Genomic DNA, 21,640 nt, shown 5'->3' with positions numbered 1-21,640 from the left:
TTATTGCAACACTGTAAAAGAGGAAGAATCCTATCTTCTGCTAAACTGCTTATCATGCTTTCAGACATCAGTCTCGTTTTAATAAAGACCTTTTACTTAAATAGTTCAATCCTACTTTAGAAGAGATAGAGTTCTACCTACATGGCTGTTAAAATAAATTTTACACTACCCTTTCTTTTAATTCTCAGACAATAGACTTTAGTGAGTAGTAGAAACTTATTACTACGCTTACTCAGTTTTACTGGCCTTTGCTCTAAACTTAAAGCTCAATGAGTTCATTAAGTCACCACCTGGGTCCCATTTGAGTCCCCTTAATTGGGTAAGAAAAGAAACAGTACAAATAGTTTCTTTTTGCTCTGGGGATAGCTTGGAGAAGAAACCTGAATACTCTAAGCCCAGACCCTGGGAAGAAAGCCAGAAGAAAGCTGGAGCCAGGAGTAACTAACTGTAGCCCTTAGGTAACCATTCTGGAGTCATGAGTGTTGGCTGTCTTGTCCCCAAAAGCAAATGGTAGAATGAGCCAATAATGCCATCTCCTTGTGCTTCTCTGCCTTGGAGACTGTGGCTGGGGCCAATAGTTTCCCCTAAACTTAACTGTCAGGCAGGGAAGAAGGGTGTGAAAAGCAGGTATGACCAGAAGCAAGTAATTTGTACTCGGTGAGGGTCGTTTTCTCATCTAAAAATTAGGGAGCTGGATTAATGGTTTCCCAATCAATTCTTTGAAGATAATGCTAAAGAACCTTGCTGAATAGGCAGGCACAAATTGAGACAGGCTGAGGATAGTGCAATAGTTTTCAGACTGTGGGGTGCATAAAAATCACCTGGGACGTTAAGTTATAAAATTGTAGAATCCAGGGATTCACTTTGAAAGATCAAGCTCAGTTAAGTATGGGCATTTTTAATCGGTGCTCCAGGCATTTTCTGAAATAGATGATTAGATGACTGTACTTTGAGAAAACTATGAGCTAAATGTTCTCTACTTTACTTTTTAGCCTGGGATTTTATGTTTGTGAGAGAGAAACAAATCCCTCCACTGTTTAAATGAATAAAATTTATTTCAGGGTTTCATATGGTTTACAGAAATGTATGCAATGCCGAAGGATAAATTAAGAATTGTTGGGAAAATAGAGGCAAGGGGAAAACTGGGGTAAGGAAATAAAATCAGAGTAGGTTTAATACCCTGAAATGCAAACTATATGGTTCTGTATAGTTGTTGGGGTGAGCTAAACATTTGGTCAAACTTATTCAAAACTAAGTCAAGAGCAAAATGTTGTGCAAAAGGTCAAAAGAAGTCACTTTTAGAGGCACAAAGAACTGAGGCTACATAGTGATGAAGAGGTGATGCTCACCCCAGGAAGCCTGCAGTAGATGTAAAAAATTTAGTGCAACTATTTCTTAGAACACCACACTTAAGAATGTACAGGTGCCAAAGCAATATGGTCCGAGTTTGCATGTTTTACCCACAATTAGCCTCTTCCTACTGCACCTGTAAAAAGCCTAGAGACCTATGGTAGAGCCAGGGTGTTCCTGTTTCTTCCCTTAATCTCCCTAGACTTCCATTTCTCCTGGGGAATGTCCAGAGAGATCACAACCTCTCTTGGCTGATTACCCTTCTAATCATCCTTGGAACTAGAGAGTCTGCCAACACTTATGGAGGGTGGCAAATTGTGGGAAGGCAAATATATGGAGGAACTAATAAAAGATAAGTTTATGTTCCTCTGGTACTAATTCCAGCTGATAATGGTCTAGACTTGTCTCTGGCACCTTTCCAAATTTATGTCCTGTGTTTAGGCAAATAGAGGGAAGTATCTGCTTCTTTTCAACTACCTTTAGCTCAAAATAATCCTTAGCTGAGGGCACCCTTGCCTTCCTTTGAATTCTGGTTTACCACTCTCCCTCTCGTAGTCATGGACTTCTGTACCATAGATCCTGGAGGGCAGCTTTCTTCATTTTATTTGTTCTTTGTATTTCTCACGTTGTCTAACACATAGCTAGATAGAGAGTAGGTTTTTAATAAGCAATAGCTATTTATGACTATTGTGGATCAGATCACAAAACACTGCCACTGATTGTGGACTGTGTTCTATGCACAATGCTGGCCACTTGACACATGCATTCTTTCTCATTTCACTGCCATTTTGGCTCAGAAAATTAACTTGTTAGAAGGCACATAGCCAGTGAGTGAAAGTAGTTCAATTTGGTTCTTTCCATATTACTTACCTGCCAGATGAACAATTTGTTAGATTGTATCTAATTTCCCACTCCTACACAACCAAATGTATATGAAGAGATAGTTACCTGGAAAGATGAACATTTACTCTTTAGTTATATTAACAGCTTGGTATTGTATAGACCAGTGGTTCTCAACCTGTAGGTCTCGACCCCTTGGGCAGTCGAACGACCCTTTCACAGGGGTCGCCTAAGACCATCCTGCATATCAGATATTTACATTATGATTCATAACAGTAACAACATTACAGTTGTGAAGTAGCAACGAAAATAATTTTATGGTTGGGTCACAACATGAGGAACTGTATTTAAAGGGCCAGAAGGTTGAGAACCACCTTCTGGTATAGACCAATTACTATGTGTATAGGTGTCTTTAGAACTTCATCATCATCATCAGTGAGGTTCATGTTAAATTTTGACCAGCCATAGTTGCTTCATTGTGTTCAACTTCACACTCCGCATCTTAGCTCTTGAGTTTGTAGGATCTGTGCTACTATTGACAGAAAACTTCAGAACTGAGCACTTACTCTGTGGCAATTGTTAGGCCACCTTGTTAACGCAAATGTGGTCCTTTGGTGATTCCCCTAGACTTGCTGGTTTTTATGCAAATGACCTAATGGATTGTTCCACCAATTAATTGCCTTTATTTTTCCTCTCTCAACTGAGGTCTTGGTGTGATTATCATCGGCTTAGCCGTGACAGTGACTGCTATCACAGGTTTATCCACCTCTGCTATTGCCACAAATGGATATGTCAGAGGAGGTAATTAAACTTGTGACCCGCATGATCATTTGTAAGGTAAAGGCAACACAGGCTCAAATAGTTCACCACTGACCTTTCTGGAGTGTTTTTAAAGGTAATCCAAGTTTCCCCCCCAGCCCCTCCTCAGGCAAGAGAGATGCAAGAAGAATGGGGAAGGATTTAACCTTTGTCAACCCTCCAACTTTCTCATTCATTCCTCTCAAGCAAGAGAGAAGGTCAAATGTCATGTTTTCTCTTTTCACAGCCAGGGTAGTTTCTCTCCCAGGACATCAGCACAAGTCAACGTTTCCTTTCCAGGGCTGCAGTTTAGATTGTGTTTACTTTTGGAAACCATCCTTCATCGTAATGAGCAGTCCTCTGCCTTGATCTGTATGCCAGGCAAACCAGTTTCTCTTTAGCACAAAGGAACTCCGTTGTGGCCCAAGGCTTGGACATGAAGACTTAAACAAAAGGCCGTGCAGTTTGTGGCCATACGGAATCCAAGGAAGAAAAGTAAAATGTGCTATCTTTTATCTTTCATTGCTAACAGGTCTTGGAGTTGTCATAATTCTTCTTTCCACCATGGTAACCTCTATTACTGGGTTGTCAACTTCTGCAATAGCAACTAACGGGTTTGTGCGTGGAGGTAAACTTTCTAAGATATCTAATGCTCTCATCACTTACTACGGGTAGGCAAAACTTTTTATATACTTTTTTTTTAATGGGAACAAGGAAGTAGCCCAATGTTCTTGAAGCCTGGCTAACTCTTTGGATGATCTGGATGCTGAAGGAAACATGAGGTACTGTGAGTATAGACCTGGGCCACTCCTGACCAGCTGTGGTCTCTTCTCTAACGGACTCTCTGGCACATTGCAGGTCCCGGTTTCCAGGTGCTCAACTTCCTTGGGCAAATGTTTTATTTTTCAGGCTGGTCTGCACTCCTCTTCCTGGTGTTTCTTGGAAAATCATTCCTGGACACAGCTTCCATTTTAAAGTTTAGTACATTTCAGGTGTTTCCTGGATCTTCGTGGAATGGGATTCTTTAGAACATTTCAGGTTTCTCATGCGGAGACTGAACCTTCTGTGACAAGAGGCAGACTGCTGCCTCCTGACGTACTGGGGACTTCTTGAAGTACTGGAGCCAAACACTTTTCTTGGGGGATTTTGCAGGTCTTGGAGTCATCATCATTGGCCTGAGTGTGGTAGTGACAACACTCACAGGTATTTCCATGTCTGCCATTTGCACAAATGGAGTAGTAAGAGGAGGTAAGCCGATTTATTTACCTATGACTGCAAGCTTGGTTATGAATTAACAACTAGAGTTGATTTAATGTTGGAAGTAAAAATTTTATATTGATAATTAGTCTCCAAAGCCTTAAAATAAGACAAAATAACCCAAAATGTAAGGAGTAAGGCAACGTTCTTCTCAACTAATATTAAGAAATCTCCAGAAAAGATTTCTTCAACCCATTTCCAATGATTGAACATGTTTATAAAGTAGAAAGTGACCAGGTGTCTAGAAAGAAGGCATTTCTTTGTGCCTTAGACAAGCCCTGTTGGCTCTCTCCCAGGTCCCCTCAGGATGGGTCTTCTCCAGTGGCCCAGCTGTCACTGCTGAAACTTCCCACTCTGTCCTCAGAGTTTTCCTCAACACTATGCTTCCAGTGTCCAACAGCTATGAGAAGATCTTTAAAAAGAAAAACAAACAAACAAAAAAAGATAATTCTTTCAAATTATCCAGGAACAAGCAGGCCTAAACAGAAAACGAAGTGCCCAAAGTTGATCAATGTCCTAACTTCTTTCTTCCCCCTTCCATTCTGCTTTGGTTCCTCGGGGTTTCTATTTCGGTATCTTACCCAAGTCTCCCCACCCAAGAGCTTCTAAAACACTGAGCTACCCACAACACACCTCCTCTCATAATTTCTGTGTGGCTCTCATTTTGACCAAGCCTAAGTAACTGGCTAGCCAAATTATTTAATGTAATATGGACAAAGGAAATAATGGGGATTTGCCCCACTTAGATAATAGGTTACATTTTCAGAGAGGACTTTGACCCCTTAACCCACAGGAGTGAATATAGTGGAGGAAATTTCTTTTAAGTAAAGATAATTTGTTTTGTTTTTAGATACGTTTGTTCAATGTCATTTCCCTACCAATTCTGTCTACCTCTAAGACAAGCTTAGTATAGGAAGTTATTAATTTACTATGGTCTGTGATAATATCAAGTTATCCAGGCCTCTCAACATCTAGTCTTTTTTACCTTCACTGACAACTCTCAGTACCCTTTAAGCAGTTAACTAATCCAGCTCAGTATTTCATGTGCACAGAAGTACACAGCCATATATAGAGCTACCTTTTCAAGGTCCAAGGGAGAAGTAATTGTTCCAAGCCCTCCCTACCTTTCTTCCCATTTGTCAGCTCCATACACATAGAGATATTTGGCAATAATCATGCCTTCTTGAACTAAAAACATTAAAAAAAACAAGTATGACTTATAGAGTGGATAATACACAGAACTATACAGATACCTTTTTCACACAGCAATTATGTACCAGAAAATTATAACAGAAAGAGAGTTAGAATAGCAATGATAAACTTCACCTATTTCATTTTCTGCTAGCCCTGCCTGTTTTTGGAAATTTCAGATATAAAATTTTACTTGAGTTACATTATTGATTTGAACTTTTCAATGAAATTTTATAAAAGACAAAGCATTTTTGGTAACATTTGCTGTATTCTTGTTTGTAACATTTGTGTTTAATTAGGTTTCAATAAGTTGGATTTTAATGAGTCAGGATAGCTCTATTGTAGATAATATACAAAGTGCAAGGAAGGTTTAAGCTATTCATTAAGGTGACATAGATTCCTAAAATTATTAAGAAATATAATCTTTTATTAGAACAATTAATATTTTAAATGTTCTCAGATGTTCAGAATTATTTTCCCATATAAACTAAATCCCTTATAAAATAAATAAACTAAATCCCTTAGCAGTTCCTCATGTAAAGCATGTTGTTTCTGTTTCAGGTGGGGCCTACTATCTCATCTCCAGGAGCTTAGGGCCGGAGTTCGGTGGGTCTATAGGCTTGATCTTTGCTTTTGCCAATGCAGTGGCTGTTGCTATGTATGTGGTGGGATTTGCTGAGACTGTGGTAGACCTTCTTAAGGTAAGTAAAAGCTCTTCTATTTTTATCCAAGCAAAATAATTTGGCTTAATTTGCTTTTTCAGGGCATTAGGGCATATTATTATGGCAAGATGAGAAGAAATAGATTTATTCTGCAGAATGTGGAACTTGGATATAGTTGAAGGAGCCCTAGGCTTGACATTAAAACTGACTTAAGCTAGAGCATTGGCCTGCGGATTGAAGTGTTCCGGGTCTGATTCCAGTCAAGGGCACGTGCCTCGGTTGCAGGCTCTTCCCAGGCCCAGGCCCTGGCCAGGGCTTGTACAGGAGGCAACCAACCAGTGTGTTTCTCTCACATTGGTATTTCTCTCTTTCCCTCTCTCTTCCACTCTCTAAATATCAATGGAAAAATATCAGGTGAGCATAAAAAAACAATCTGACTTAAAATCCTGGCTCTCACATTTACCAGCTGTTGGACCAATCCCTCTATTCATCTAAATCTTGTTTTCCAAATCTTTAACATGGATTAATACTCTTCTATGCATTTTATAGAAATGTGGTACAGATCAAATGAAATAATGTACATGAAATACTGCATAACATACAGTAAATAATGAGTGTTATTATCAGCAGCAATATAGTAGTCCCACCCTCTTTACTGAGGGTATGTTCTAAGCCCTCCAGTAGATGCCTGAAACTGTGGATAGTACTAAACCTTACATATACTATGTTTTTCCTATACATATGAAACCTATTATAAAGTTTAATTTATAAACTAAGCACAAGAGATTAACCACAATAACTCAAAAATAGAAAAATTCTAAGAATATGCTATAATATGTTATATAAATGTGGTCTCTCTCAAAATACCTTATTGTACTGTGGTCACCTTTTCACTTAAAGGAAGCTCTCTACAACTTTGACTTCTCTTTGGCATGTCCGAATTGCCAGCATCACTACCCTTGCACTGTGAAACCATTAAGTAGAATAGGTGACTTGAACAAAAGCACCAAGATATCGTGATAGTTGATCTGATAACCTAGAAGACTACTGTGTGACTGACAGGCAGGCAGGTAGTGTATACAGCATGAACACACTGGACAAAGGGATGATTCACATCCTAAGTAGGACAGAGCAGACAGCACAAGATTTCATCATGCTACTCAGAACAGCACTTAATTTAAAGCTTATGAATTGTTCATTTCTGGAATTTTCCATTTCTGGAATTTTCCATTTAATATTTTTGGACCATGGTTGACCATGGGTAACTGAAACTATGGAGAGGGAAACCACAGATAAGGGCAGGGGGACTACTGTATTACTATTATTATTATAGGTTTACAAAGAGAAAGAAATTCCAAACATTAGAATAACCCACTGCAGAAAACTAGGCATTTCCTAGTTTAGGTGCCCCATCTAGGTGGTATATATGTGTGCATGTGAATTAGCTGGTATATGACCTAACTTCTAGTCCTCTTTCTGTGGTAGTGATAGCATTCACTGAGTTTAATTGATAACAGTATATTTATTTTAAAATTAGATGAATAAATGAGTGGGTCATACAGTTCATAAGGTATGCTCTCTTCAAGAGATGCATTGCCTGCTTTGTGTAGTTTGTTCTTTAATTGAATAGCACTTATATTCCAATATTCACTTTGGAAAACACTAATTTTTATTCCTCTAGAATTTCTCTGACACACAAAAATAACTAGTCATTCTTCTGAAACAATACATGATATGTGTATCTACACATACTTTTACTTAGTGCTATAATAGCTTCTAAAGCTGTAATTAGAATGAATCTCTAAAATGTCCAACTCCTAACTTTGGCTATCAAAGTCCTGTTATCCTAGAAAAGAGTAATGTTAGGTTCTTTATCTTCTCAAATTCATGAGCACTTCATTTTTCCATCATCCTGTATGGCCTCAGACAGTAGTGTAAAGTATCTCATCTTACTGTTAAATGATACAATAAATACACAAGGGGGAAAAAATAAAAGCTCTATCTCTAACCATTTTTGTGATTTTCCCCCCCAGGAGAGTGATTCAATGATGGTGGATCCAACCAATGATATCCGGATCATAGGCTCAATCACAGTGGTGATTCTTTTAGGAATTTCAGTAGCTGGAATGGAATGGGAAGCAAAGGTGAATTTCACAAAATGAGGTTATCAACAACCGATGGTCAGGCCTGGAACAAGTTGCAGGGACAGAAGGAGGCCCATATTTAAAAAGAATTGCTATTATTACTTGCTATGGAAAAGTTGCAGGTTAGCGCTAGGGTGGAACACCAAGCCCTCAAAGCATGACATCCAGGTGGTCATGACTCACAGCTCACGTGTGACATGATCAGATCAGTGCTTTGTCTTTGTTTATGTATCATCACAGTGACACAACCACCACGGTTGGTGCCGTCTTCATGCCCAGATCCCCTTATGATCATAGCATCTGTACATGCTGGCAGCCTGTGTTTCTCCATCACACCCCTGGTAGCCCCTTTCAAGGTGGCTGTGGGTGCTGAAACTCAAAAGAAATGGTAAATGTGTTGGGAGAAGGTAATAGAAGCAGAAACTATCATTCTCTGAAATCTAGTACTTCAGTAGCAAATTAGAGGGCATCACAGGCCTTGGAACTAGAGAATATCTGGATTTAAAGAGTAGTAAAACAGTTAGTAAACTTCTAAATGATGGGGAGCATGTTTTCTGATTGCTTTGTAACTATACAGTGACTGGTCTAATTGAAACTGAACTTATATACCTGGAGATGCAGTAACGAGACTACTGGTGCTCACCGGCTAGGAAAAGATGGCCAAAGCCTTCCATCTATAGAAAGCAATAGGAAACATTTCTACATGGCACTTATTTATGGATTAATCATTCACACATTAAACAAAAATTGATTAAGTACTTGTCCTGGGCATTCTGCTAGGCACTGGATATTCAGCTCTGAATAAAACAGGCACAATTCCTACCCTAGTTGAATACATGGTCTATGAGGATCTGAGTAATAATCAACGAGATAACAATAACATGGTAAATTGTCAAAGTACTATGGAGGCAATAAGCAGGGCACTGAGATAGAAAATAATGGGAAATCTACTTTCAATGGCTTTATTCCCTGAGGGCGGCAATATAGTTTCATGACAATAGAGGGTAGAAGTTAAAAGTTCTGCTGTTAGAATGCCTAGATTCAAATCTAGTTTATAACCATATGATCCTTAGTAAGTTGTTTAATTTATCTTTATGACTCATTTTTTTATCTTTAAATGCTGATAATACTACCTACTTCTAAAAGAATACTGATAAAGTTAAATTTGCAGTTGTTATATTATAAACCCTTGGTGAATGTTAACTATTATTGATTTAGATCCAGTGGTCAAGAAAGGCCTGTCTGAGGAGGTAAGTAGGACTGAAAGGATAAGAAGAAGGAAATAGTTCTGCAAAGAGAAGTGCCTTCTTAGCAGAGGGAACAGCATGTGGAAATGCCAAGTCAATAAACACCCTGAAATGTATGGGAAACTAAAAATAGACAATTTGGCTGGTCAACCTTGCAGGCTGCTTGTGCTGGGAACACATTGGCAGACCAACATCAAATACACTAAGTGTCCAGGGAATTCTATGAGTCATTCTGTGTTCTTGTACTTCTGCAGTTAGCACTGGGGATGGGAGGAATCATGGAGTTCTGCCTAAAAAGGAAACAAGCTCTATTAATGTTAAAAATTTGGGTTTCACTTATATTCCTGAGGACACTGCAGTGAGTTACCTACCTAGTACTTAGAATGTTCTTGTAATGTCACTTTCAAGTGTCCAAGCACATACTCCCATTGAAAATGTAATATGTATACTCAGGTCACATAAGGCTTATTAAGAAGTCATTCCATTAGGATCTACTTGTTACCTACTTTGGGCAGTAGAGTCTCAACTGCAATAATGAAATAGAGTCTTTCATCAGGGGAACATAACTTCCATGGTTTTGCACAAAATTGTTAAATAAATCTAACTTGGCCTCCTTTTACTTTGCCATTCCAGGCTCAAGTGATCCTTCTGATCATTCTTCTTATTGCTATTGCAAACTTCTTCATTGGAACAGTCATCCCATCCAACAATGAGAAGAAGTCCAGAGGTTTCTTTAACTACCAAGGTACAGTTGACAAATGAGTTGCTTTGCAATAAATAGCTCTCTGTTGCTCACCTCCATCAGCATCCCTGTAACCGCCACTCCAGCCTTGGAATCCCCGTGTGATCCAGGGAAGAGCCAGAGGTTGGATTCAGGAGAGCCAGCATGAGTCTCAACCCTGCTGCTTACCAGCTGGAAGGCTCACCTAACATGCTTGGGTCTCAGATTTTCCTGATAAGCTGATAATAACAACTTCCTGAGGGGATCTTTAAAAAGCAAGTAAGATAGAGGATGTAAAAGTGTCTTGAAAACCTCCAAGTGCTAGACAGCTTGTTGCTGTCAAAAGAGTAGAAGCAGAGTGTGCATGCAAAGGAGGAGGAGAAAGCTCAGACCATTGGTTCACTGAGAGCATTAAAGGAAAAAACAATCATTTTTTTTCACTGCTAGACTTTTTTGCACCTTGCTTTTTAATAGCATTGCCTAGTATCACTGTTGAATTTTCAAGCATAAAAGACTGTAGGAGTTACTTCCTGTAGCATCCTGAGATAGTGCCACTGAGCATGGAATTTGACTTCTCTCTCCTCTTCTACCCCACAGATCCACTCTTTCCTAGCTTCCCACTCTAGCTTAGTCATGGATCCACTGCTGAGATTTTACAAAGATTTCCCTTCATTTGCTCAGTTGTCAGTATTCATTTCCTTTTTATATGATCTCATCTCTTTCTTTCTGATTCTTTTTCTTTATAAGGATTGTCTTGTTTGCTTTGTATGTTAACATCCTTTTCCTTGTTATCCTTGTTATTCTTCTCCCTCCTTCCACCTCCTGCTATATTTTTTCTGATGCTATAAATTTTCTTTCCTTATGTTTGCATTATTCCAGATTCTTTTGTTCACATTTTTTCATTCTTTTTTTTGCTTCCCTTTCCTTTTCTTCTAGATTATTTCCTTTTCATTGGTGACAACCTGGGGCAATAGTGTTCTCCCATAGATACTAATTTGGTATAAGGATTTAAAATTCAATCTCAGCAAGGGGTGAGTAGGTGAGAATATTAACAGCAAAATTGTAAGGTAGCCCCACCCACAAGGTTCTGCAGTTTTTAAAAAAGGCATAGAAAAGCAGTGTGTTGATGAAGGTATTTATGCATGTGAGAATTAGTTGTATATGTGTAGAAGAGTGTATGTGTGTGGTATGTTTGTGAGTATGACCATGAGAGAATTCTCCATTTCCTCATTTTTCAATCTTCTAAGCAAAATAAGTCAGTCAGAGAAAGATAAATATCACATGATCTCAGTCATTTGTGGAATATAATGAACAACATAAACTGATGAACAGAAACAGATCCAGAGACAGAGAAACATCGATCAGACTGTCAAACCTCAGAGGGAAGGCAGGGGAGAGTGGCGGGGAAGGGGGAGAGATCAACCAAGGGACTTGTATGCATGCATATAAGCATAACCAATGGACACAGACACTAGGAGGGTGAGGGCACAGGGGGGGTTTGGGGGGGCAATGGGGGGATAAGGACACACATGTAATACCTTGATCAATAAAGAATTTAAAAAATATTTTAAAAAATTGCAGAGCTCTCTGTTCTAGAGATCTAAAACCTTGTGATATGTATGTGACCTTTGACAAATATACCATGACGTTCATCAGGAGCACACCAACATCTTTCAGTTCATTTCATTTAGATTATAGGAACTCATTTGCATTTAGGGCTATAGAAGTCAAAGGTAACTTTATCTCCTACTCTGTGAAGAATGTCTAATAACAATTTTCTCGTTATTTGTGTTGCAGCATCAATATTTGCAGAAAACTTTGGGCCAAGCTTCACAAAAGGAGAAGGTTTCTTCTCTGTCTTTGCCATTTTTTTCCCAGCAGCCACTGGGATTCTTGCAGGTGCCAATATCTCAGGAGACTTGGAGGTATGTTGTTTTCTATGTTATTGTAGTCCCGGGAGGTGGTGGTGCAGTTGGTGGGCAGCACAAAGAGCTACAGAGATTGATAGTGACCATGTTTCTCTACAGCTTTCAAACCATAACATTTCTGTAAGGTTTCCTGATTACTCAATTATCTTTAAGTGCCAAACTATCCTATTTCTGGTAGTCCTTCCAAAGTCTTATTCAGTGATATCAAAAGGCAGAGTAGAGCATGTGTCACATTTCCAACCAAATAAATACAGTTCAGTGAAAAAAATATCAGAACCACTACTTCCTCTTTTAAACACACAATGTGTAAGAACATGGAACATTTAAGAAAAACAAACAAGAAACAAAGACAAATTACCTTATTGCTGAATGCTGATGTTAAATTCAGGGATACATACACTTGTGTAATTGGTATTTATCCAACATTCACTCATATTTTTCTATGTTAACTACTGTAAGGAGTATTGTATTTGTTAGGATATGGTTTGAATGTTGTATAAAACATTAACAATTTTGACCTAAACAACATAGAAGTTTTTTTAGTGAATAAAAATTTGAACTCATAGCCACCCAGTGGAGTAAGAAAGATCTCCCAAAAGTAGCAGAGGAACCCAAACGACCTCCCTGTTTTACCATTCCTTTGGGGATTGCCATCATCTGCAAGGTCAAAAATTACTGGTCATTTGCAAGATCACATTCCAGTCCATCGGAAGAGGAATAGGAAGCAGAGAACAAGCAATTCCTGGACTTTTAATGTATCGCTTCTTCTGACCTTCCATTGGCCAGTATTTAGTCTGAGGCCTTTCCTAGTTGGAAAGAAGGCTGGCAAATGCAGTCTCTAGCTGGGCAGCGATGTGTCCAGGTAACATTTTAGGGGGTTCTAGGGTAAAAGGAAGAAGGTGAGAAATAATATTAGGAGGCAATAAACAGTATCTACCACACACAGACATAAAGTAGAAGATACAGATTTTACCTCAAGAAATATATAACCTACTTTGGAAAACAAGAAATATTTGCAAGAGCCATCAAGAGATATGTATAAATGAAAACTGTAGGCACTGCCAAATGGATTGGAAGATAAAATAATGAACAAATAATTATTAAGTTAAGGATTATTTCTTCAGTAACTCTTGAGTGTGAACTGAAAGCAAAGGCTGAGTATTGACTATTGGTGAGAAAATGTACTACAGGCAGAGAAACAAAAGAACAGTCAGGCAAGGGGAAAACTAGGACCAGTAAGGATCTCTCACATCTGAACTGGAGAAGCTCTCATGATGCTGGAGAACCTTGTAAGGTAAGGAGAAGCTGTTGGAGAGACCAAGTGAGAAGTGCTTGCCCTAGAATATAACTCCATGAAAGCGGGGTCTTTGCCTTTGGTTTTGCTCATTGCTGTAACCTCAGAGCAAAGCTTCCATAAATATTTATTGAGTGAATGAATAAAGGTTTTGGGATTTGTTATATTAAGGACCACAGTGCCACAGTAAATTTTTGAGCAGAAATATGGCATAAAAAAAGATGAGGCTGAGGCTCAGAAACATAAAGTTGTTCAAAATTATTCAAGTGGTAAATACACTGCTTCATGAAACTTAGCTGTGGATGTTGAGCTTCCAGTTTCGCAGATTGGGAAAAGTATCAGATGCCACTGATTTAAGCTTCTATAAAGTGTAAGTACACATTTGAATGAAAGAATCCTGTGCTTTTCTCAGACTCCTTAAAGACAAGTTTTGTATTAGATGCTTAGTAGTCAGTTCAGCTCAGCCAACACGTACTGAGCCTACTTACACCAGGCACCAGGCACCAGGGAAGCAGAGACCTCAGCCCTTCCCTCCAGGAGCTCATTGTCTCAGGGGGAGACATACTTACTCTAATTGAGTCCTAAGAAGCAAAAACAGATCATATGCAAGGTGAAGGAGAAACAGTAGGTGCTGTCCCTAAAGAAGTGAGGGAAGGCTTTCAGAGGAAGGACATTCAATCCAGATTTCAAGGACTTCATTAATAGAACAAAGAAGAGATGGACAATCAAACAGAAGGAATGGAATGCAAGAAGGCACAGAGATAGATGCTACTGATGGGAATTAGTTTACCTGCAGAACAGGGCACCCAAGGAAAATATTTGCATCAATATATTTATAAATATTTATAAAGGGCCTTCTCTGTGTCCTGGGCACTCTGGGATTAAGCAAAGAACTAAAAAGTATCACTATCTAAAAAGGCAAAACTTACAATTTCTTTCTTTTGAGGTAAATGCTAACTTAAGTTAGGCATGCTATATTAGTAAAGATTTTTACTTATCTATCAATCTGTTCTGAGAAATCACTAATTTTGATTTTGCATGTGAAGGAAATGAAGAGGAAATCTCATGACTTTTAGGTCACAAGTGGTAATAGTATTGCTATAAAAAGGGTTTTTTTTCCTTTCCTTTTAAAAATACTTTGGTGATTTTACAATTAAGCTTAACTTTCAGCACATACCCTCATTTATACTAGTAAATAGAACTCAGAAGTCCTTTAAACTACAGACAATGGAGTTTGGATATTATCCCAAAACTAGCTAGAGACACTAAGAAAGTTAGATCAAGATTAGATATATGTTTTAGAGAGAGCCTGCTATCAGATTGTGAAGGATGGATAGTGTGCTGGAGGTGGGAGGGGGGAGGGAAGGGGACTGATAGTAGGGAGACTGGAGGAAAAAGATCAATTAGAAGATATCAGACGTCTGGGCAACAGATGACATGGCCTTGAATTAAGGCTATGGCAGGGAATATGGATCAAAAGGGTCAGCTTTTATTAGAGTTAGAAGAGGAAATGAAAAAGATATTTTATTTTACTATATTTTGCAGTAAAAAAACAAACATACATCACAGCCAAGTGTACACATACCAAATTTTCCTCAAACAATTCTTTACTGCAAATGCTGTCTTCTGATTATTTTCACATCAGTGCTGTAATAGAATAAAATACAATAGCGTATTCATTTCATGCTGGTGCAACCTACTGAATTGATTGCATGGTGTAATAGATGAGAAAAAAAAGAAGCTCATATTTGGCCATTGAGGTTGAAAAGGCAGAAGGATATCAGAATGGAGATTTCTGGGTATGTATCTATTGTATTTTATTCTATTACAGCACTGATGTGAAAATAATCAGAAAATAACATTTGCAGTAAAGAATTGCTTGAGGAAAATTTTGTATGTGTATACTTGGCTGTGATGTATAATGTTCGTTTTTTTACTGTAAAATAAAACATTCTTTTCATTTTTTGAGTCTGGAGCTCGAGAAAGGAGCTAGAGCAAGACTGGAAGCCGCGGCATGCATGAGTTCACCCTGGTCTGTGCAAAAGGGAGGAGAGGAGAAAACAAGGCAGCACCCAGGGAAACAACATTCAGAGTATTGACGGTGGAGAAGGAGTCCTTGAAGAAGAAAGAGAAAAAGCTGCCTAAGACATAGGAGAACCCAAGACAGAGTGGGGTCCTGAAAGCTTAGGGAGAATAATGCTCTGAGAAGTAATATTTCTCTTATCCTTACATGACCAAAAGCCAGAGTGGTCAAGCATGATAGGGACTGAGAGGTGACAGCATATTGGGAAGTGGCAAGGAATCATCAGTACATATTTCTCTCTGAGTGAAATTTAAAATAATGAAAACATCATGGACTCCATTCAACTTAGTAAACATTTATTTTTCACACACTATAAGAATATGTAAGATGCTACCTCTGCTCACAACCCAGCATTTTTCTGAAGATGGCAGTCAATGAGAGTTGGCACAAAGTTCCTTCCTGAACCTTCTATTTGTTAAAATACTCATTGATAACCTGTAAATATGTGCCTGGAAGAAGATCTTGGAGATAACCAAGTCTAATCAAGACAGTTAAAATGCATTTTCAGAGATGCAAGATTAGGATATGGTTGACATATTCCAAAAGCAGAAATCCAAAATATATATATACTTGAAAATTCACGCAAGATTTGCAATTGAATTCAATTGCGAATCTTGCGTGAATTTTGGCTGATGGGGGCCCATCGGGCCCGGCTGGCAGCGGGAGGGCATGGGCAGTTGGCCAGCCAGCCCCGCCCCTGATCGGGGACATTGGGGGCCAATTGGGGGCCAGGTCAGGTGGGGGGGAACAGGAGGGGGGCAATCAGGGCCTGGATCAGGCCAGTTGGCTGCTTCAGTGCACTTCATAGTCACCAATCATTACGGTCATTCTGGTCGTTCTGCCATTCTGATCACTGCATATATATATATATATATATATATATATATATATATATATATAAAATGAAAAAAGGTGAAGGAAAGTTAGATTTAGGTTTATTGCTGGGGGGATGGAAACTAACAATGAGAATGAAAACTAAGCATTTGTCAAAGTCCTGAGCCCTGTGGGGGAAATGCAGCTATAGGCCAAACAACGTGAACATATGATTATACATTAAGATATTGGCATTCTGATTTATATCAGGTCAGTTTGACCCTCATGTAAATTCTAAATAAGTAATTTTAGAGCTTGTAGCAGGTAGTTCTAAGTAAATCTGCGTTTTAGGTACAAGACTGCCTTCCATCTTCACACCTCTTATACTTCCATATATTTTATCTCTTCCCATTTAAATCAGTTCTTCACATTTCACTCAGATCCCAAGAAATCCTTAATCAATAAAATAAATTTTGAAATATAACATGAATTAGGAGATTGGGTGGGGCGCACTTCAGCCATGATTGTCTTCTTCCTTCCACGTGCTGCTCAATTGCACACACTGCCATATTCACTTTAGGAGACAATAGCTTTGAAGGAAGAGGCTGCACATATATTTATTGGACCAGCAATTTTCAACCAGTGTGCCCCAGAAAAATGTAAAACATGCAATACCTGACCCTTTTGTCAGGGGCACTGACCTCTCTCCCCTTAGATTGTCAAATAAAAAAATGCCAACAGCCAACACAACAATAGCTGTCCAGTATGAATGAATCAAAATTATATCTGTTTTTTTTCTTTAGCAGACTGGCAAAAAATGTATTTTGTGATGTGCCACAGAATTTTAGTAATTAGTGCATGTGTGCTGTTGAATATCATTGAATTGGACAAACCATGTGTGGAGGTATTCTGAAAGAGTGGGAAGGAATTAATGACCACAGAGTGACTCCATGGGGATGGCTTCCTCCTATTTGGGGATAGACTGGTTTGATTATGCAGCTGTCAGGTTGAGTCTATAGTCACCATGAGTTTACTTTTCTGATGGTTTTGATCAGCAGATTTAAGCTAAAAAACAAAGAAACAAAAAAAAAAACACTTTTACTTTAACTGCATTGATTTCTTATTTGTATTGATGAGTCTCATGTCCTCTGGTGGGGGAATAAATGCCTACTGAGACTATGCTTCCCTCAATTCAATATTTATTGACTCCTACTGTATGCCAGGCACTGTCCTGTACAATCAATAACTACATTAGAATCTCTATTTAATAATCCCCGTTAAGTTGAATTCAATTATTTAGAAGTTATGCTGCTTGGAATTGATTATGATATGAGTTAGCCCTGCAAATAGGATATAAAATGGTATATTATATATGATGTGAGTTTAGCTCAGTGAATTTTTATACACTTATAAGCAAGAGAAAAGCCCATTTCTGGTATAAGCTTAAATTTGCCTCTTTATTCATGCCTGCTTCCGGAAATTAAATATGTCCCATTGCAGTCATTCCTGAGCTAGATTCCAAAGGGGAAATTTGAGGGATTGGAGAATTTAGCAGATCAACCTTTGTGCTCAGTCAAAAGTGATTTTTTTTTAAGGCGAGCTTAAGCTTAGTACAAAACAAACACACAGAGCGATATTGTCGGGTATGGTTGGATATTTCTCCTAATAATTTCAGGTTTAATGAATTTGCATGGAATTCACAGGAGATAAGGAGAGAGAGAGGCATTAGTGAGTGAACTAACTGGTATACTTTTCTATAATAGCTCCCTCCTGGACAGTTAGAGATCTCTTCTGTTCAGCGCAGAATTCTGCAGATTTCTTCATTCACTCTCAGAACATTATCTTTATCCCAAAAGAACTTGAGCTCACCATTTTGCTATTAGCTTGATCTTTTCTTGAGAACTTGCCTCAGCTAAAAAATGGAAAATACAGAAATAACTCCAACTGATCTCTATTTCTTATCCCACCTGTCTCCTTGTACCGCCACTATTTTTTAAAGGATCCCCAAGATGCCATCCCTAGAGGAACCATGCTGGCCATTTTCATCACCACCGTCGCCTACATAGGAGTTGCTATTTGTGTAGGTAAGTTGTAGGTCTCTGATGATGGTACCTGATGGATTTTCATGTTCAGTGTATTTTCAATAGAACATAAGTAGCATATTTTCAAAAAGGCAACTATTTTAATTCGCTTCTTAGATACTCGCAGTGGTTCTCAACCTTCCTAATGCCGCGACCCTTTAATACAGTTCCTCATGTTGTGGTGACCCCCAACCATAAAATTATTTTCGTTGCTACTTCATAACTAATTTTGCTACTGTTATGAATCGTAATGTAAATATCTGATATGCAGGATGTATTTTCATTGTTCGCGACCCACAGGTTGAGAACCGCTGCGAGGTTTGAATGCAATGAAACTGTAGCCCAGGTGTCTCTGGGTCAGGGATAGAGTAAGAAGTAAACAAATTGGTCAATTTAATTGAACACAAAGGGTCCCATTTCATTACTCTAGAATCTAGAGATCATAAGATTCCTACTGCCAAGGAAGCCATCCCTGCCAGCACCCACCTCCCTTGCCCTAAGGCAGGTGGGGAACAGTGAAAGAAAAGAGAAGCCAGATACAAAACAAAACAAACAATAAAAGCCTTAGGAAATTATGAAAGATATAGAACTGATGACTGTGTCCCCTCCTTGCATTGATGTCCTTACTATGGAAATGTCACTGCCACTGATCAGCAGGAAATCAGAACAAGACCCAGCTGCCAGCAGTGTGGGCAGCCAGTCCCTACATTACCCAATGAGCAGAAAATATGTGGATTTACCTACTATTCCTAAGCTGACTCTTGTTCTACCTGCTGCCTGCAGCCACACCTCCTCCTGGTTGGGGTCACCTCACTTGTATGTCATTATTAGAGAGGAAGGAATGTAGAACATTCAGAGAAGAAAGCAATTTTCTTTGCTCACTAGGGAATACAGCTCCAGGCTGGATCATTATGGGAATCTGGACGACAATTTTACCAAAAGGCACATCTCGGTCACCCTCTGTTTACTATGGAGCAAATTGGGAAATACATATATCTTGAGTTTGGGTTCTAAAGAAAAAAGCAAAATAATTCACTTAGTTGCTTGTTTCTCTCACTGCTTCTTATTTGAGGAAATTGGATAATGTTGTTAACAGTATTATTGTGGCATTTCAAAGCTTAGTTACATGCAAAGAGATTTTATTCCAATGCTTTAGTAAATCAACATATTTTTAAATATCATTGAAATCACTCAAAGTTAAATTTCCCAAATGGTTTTCTCTCTCACACAAAGTAAAAATAAAGGAACACATAAAGTTATAGACCTGATTTCAAAGATTCTTTTAGTTTTTGCTCCTGATGGATGGAAAAATCTGTGTTTCTATACTTTTCCCAGGATAAGAGAAGGATAGTCATGGGTCCATGGCTTGTCATTAGTGTAAATAATGGTTCATGGCTTGACTGCATGGGAATTTGGGGAGCTCTATTATGCAGAAGTCAAAATACATGATTTAGAAAAGTCAGTTCAACATAAATAAACAATGCAAAGAAGCAAAACCTGGGATGGATCATTCTTGATAACCAGCACCCATAACTTCAAGTGTTTACGCCGAGCTGCAGACCACTATATTAAAAAAATCTCTGCACTTATTTTAAGTGGTTCTTCCAACTTGCAGATTCTATGATTCTTAAGTCTTTCCTGGGTTTAAAGACTAGAATGTGCCCGAGGGTTCCCATGAGATCCTACCTACCACGGGACCTCTCTTACCGTTATTCGCAAGGAGTGAGAACTCTCCCTGGCTGGAGTTTGAAAAGCAAAAAGAACAGTTTTTTTGGTCGGCATCAGTATTTATCCTTCAGGTAGTTCAGAAAAGTTTGTATATGTTTCACACCTATGTTCACATATTTCAATAACCTTATTAAATACATAATGTCAGATTACAGTTAGAAAAATTTCTAGGGAATATTGGTGATTAAAATATATATATTAAGGATCTTTAAAAAGTTTATAACTCCAATTCTGAGAATCTATCCTAGAGAAATATGTTAAGATACAAAAAATATATATGCATAAAGATGTTCGTAGAATATTTATAATAGAAAATAATAAGAACACCTAAATGTGTGAAAAAATGGAATAAACTGAGGTATTTGATAGAATATTATTTGACCACTATATTAATTAAGAAATCTTAATATTTTATCCCCAAATATTTTATTATTTAAATCATTAAAATTGTATATCCTATATAATAAAAGGCTAATATGCAAATCAACCAAACGGTGGAACTACCGGTCGCTATGACTCGCACTGACCAACAGGGAGCAGACGCTCAACACAGGAGCTGCCCCTTGGTGGTCAGTGCACTCCCACAGGGGGAGCACCACTCAGCCAGAAGCCAGGCTCATGACTGGCAAGACTGGCAAGTGCAGCTGCAGTGGTGGGAGCCTCTCCTGCCTCTGAGGCAGCACTAAGGACCCCTCAGGGGATGTCTGCTGCACAGGTGAGGCTGAGGGACCCCTCTCTCCCCCAGTACATGAATGTTGTGCACTGGGCCTCTAGTTAAGTATAATTGTAACTATTTAAAATAGTATGCAAGGAATATCATTAGTTGAAAGCGAGGACTTGGTTCTCTTAATTACTGGAATTCAATAATGCCATTCCTTGGTTCTCTCACAAACAAGACAATAAATCTTATTTGAAAAACACCGAATCAGTAGCACTAAGCCAGAAATCTGAATTGAGTATGTATTATGTGCAAGGCACTGTTTTTGCATTTTAAGGGATCGGAAAGTGAGGTATTCCAACCCACAATGGTCTTACAGAGACAAGTGAGAGCTAGGACTGAAACCACCCAAGGCGGTGGAAGTGGCAGCCTGTGAGACACAGGGGGTGCCCCCAGGCTTCAGAGGATGGGAATCCTCAGGTACCATGTCCCAGGAAGCCTTGGCAATGAAGACGGGATAGTCAATGCACCTGCTCAGATTCAAAGCAAACTAAGTATGTTTTCATAAGAAACCCCTAAGGCAGCGGTTCTCAACCTGTGGGTCGGACCCATTTGGAGGTCGAACCACCCTTTCACAGGGGTCGCCTAAGACCATCGGAAAACACATATATAATTACATATTATTTTTGTGATTAATCACTATGCTTTAATTATGTTCAATTTGTAACAATGAAAATATATCCTGCATATCAGATATTTACATTACGATTCATAACAGTAGCAAAATTACAGTTATGAAGTAGCCACGCAGATCATTTAGGCGGCGGCTCCTCAGCCAACGGACG

At 38.7% G+C, this 21,640-nt stretch overlaps 1 protein-coding gene across 2 annotated transcripts in view; it reads left to right on the top strand.

The window, feature by feature from the left end:
* SLC12A1 (solute carrier family 12 member 1) overlaps nt 1-21,640 on the top strand; it is an 85,940-nt gene that overhangs the window by 13,669 nt on the left and 50,631 nt on the right. Inside the window, exons 5-10 of one of the 2 annotated variants that reach the window (XM_006085997.3) lie at nt 4,141-4,236; nt 5,998-6,137; nt 8,132-8,242; nt 10,123-10,234; nt 12,008-12,135; nt 18,328-18,412. In XM_006085997.3, the coding sequence (XP_006086059.1) occupies nt 4,141-4,236; nt 5,998-6,137; nt 8,132-8,242; nt 10,123-10,234; nt 12,008-12,135; nt 18,328-18,412 (672 nt within the window). Of the gene's footprint in view, nt 1-3,520; nt 3,617-4,140; nt 4,237-5,997; nt 6,138-8,131; nt 8,243-10,122; nt 10,235-12,007; nt 12,136-18,327; nt 18,413-21,640 lie in introns of both variants that reach the window. The other variant, XM_006085998.3, reaches the window with a different exon arrangement.

This window comes from Myotis lucifugus, unplaced genomic scaffold, assembly GCF_000147115.1.
Source record: "Myotis lucifugus unplaced genomic scaffold, Myoluc2.0 scaffold_23, whole genome shotgun sequence".
Taxonomy (NCBI): Eukaryota; Metazoa; Chordata; class Mammalia; order Chiroptera; family Vespertilionidae; genus Myotis; species Myotis lucifugus.
The sequence above is the reverse complement of the archived record's forward strand: the minus strand, read 5'-3'. Positions and strand labels throughout refer to the sequence as shown.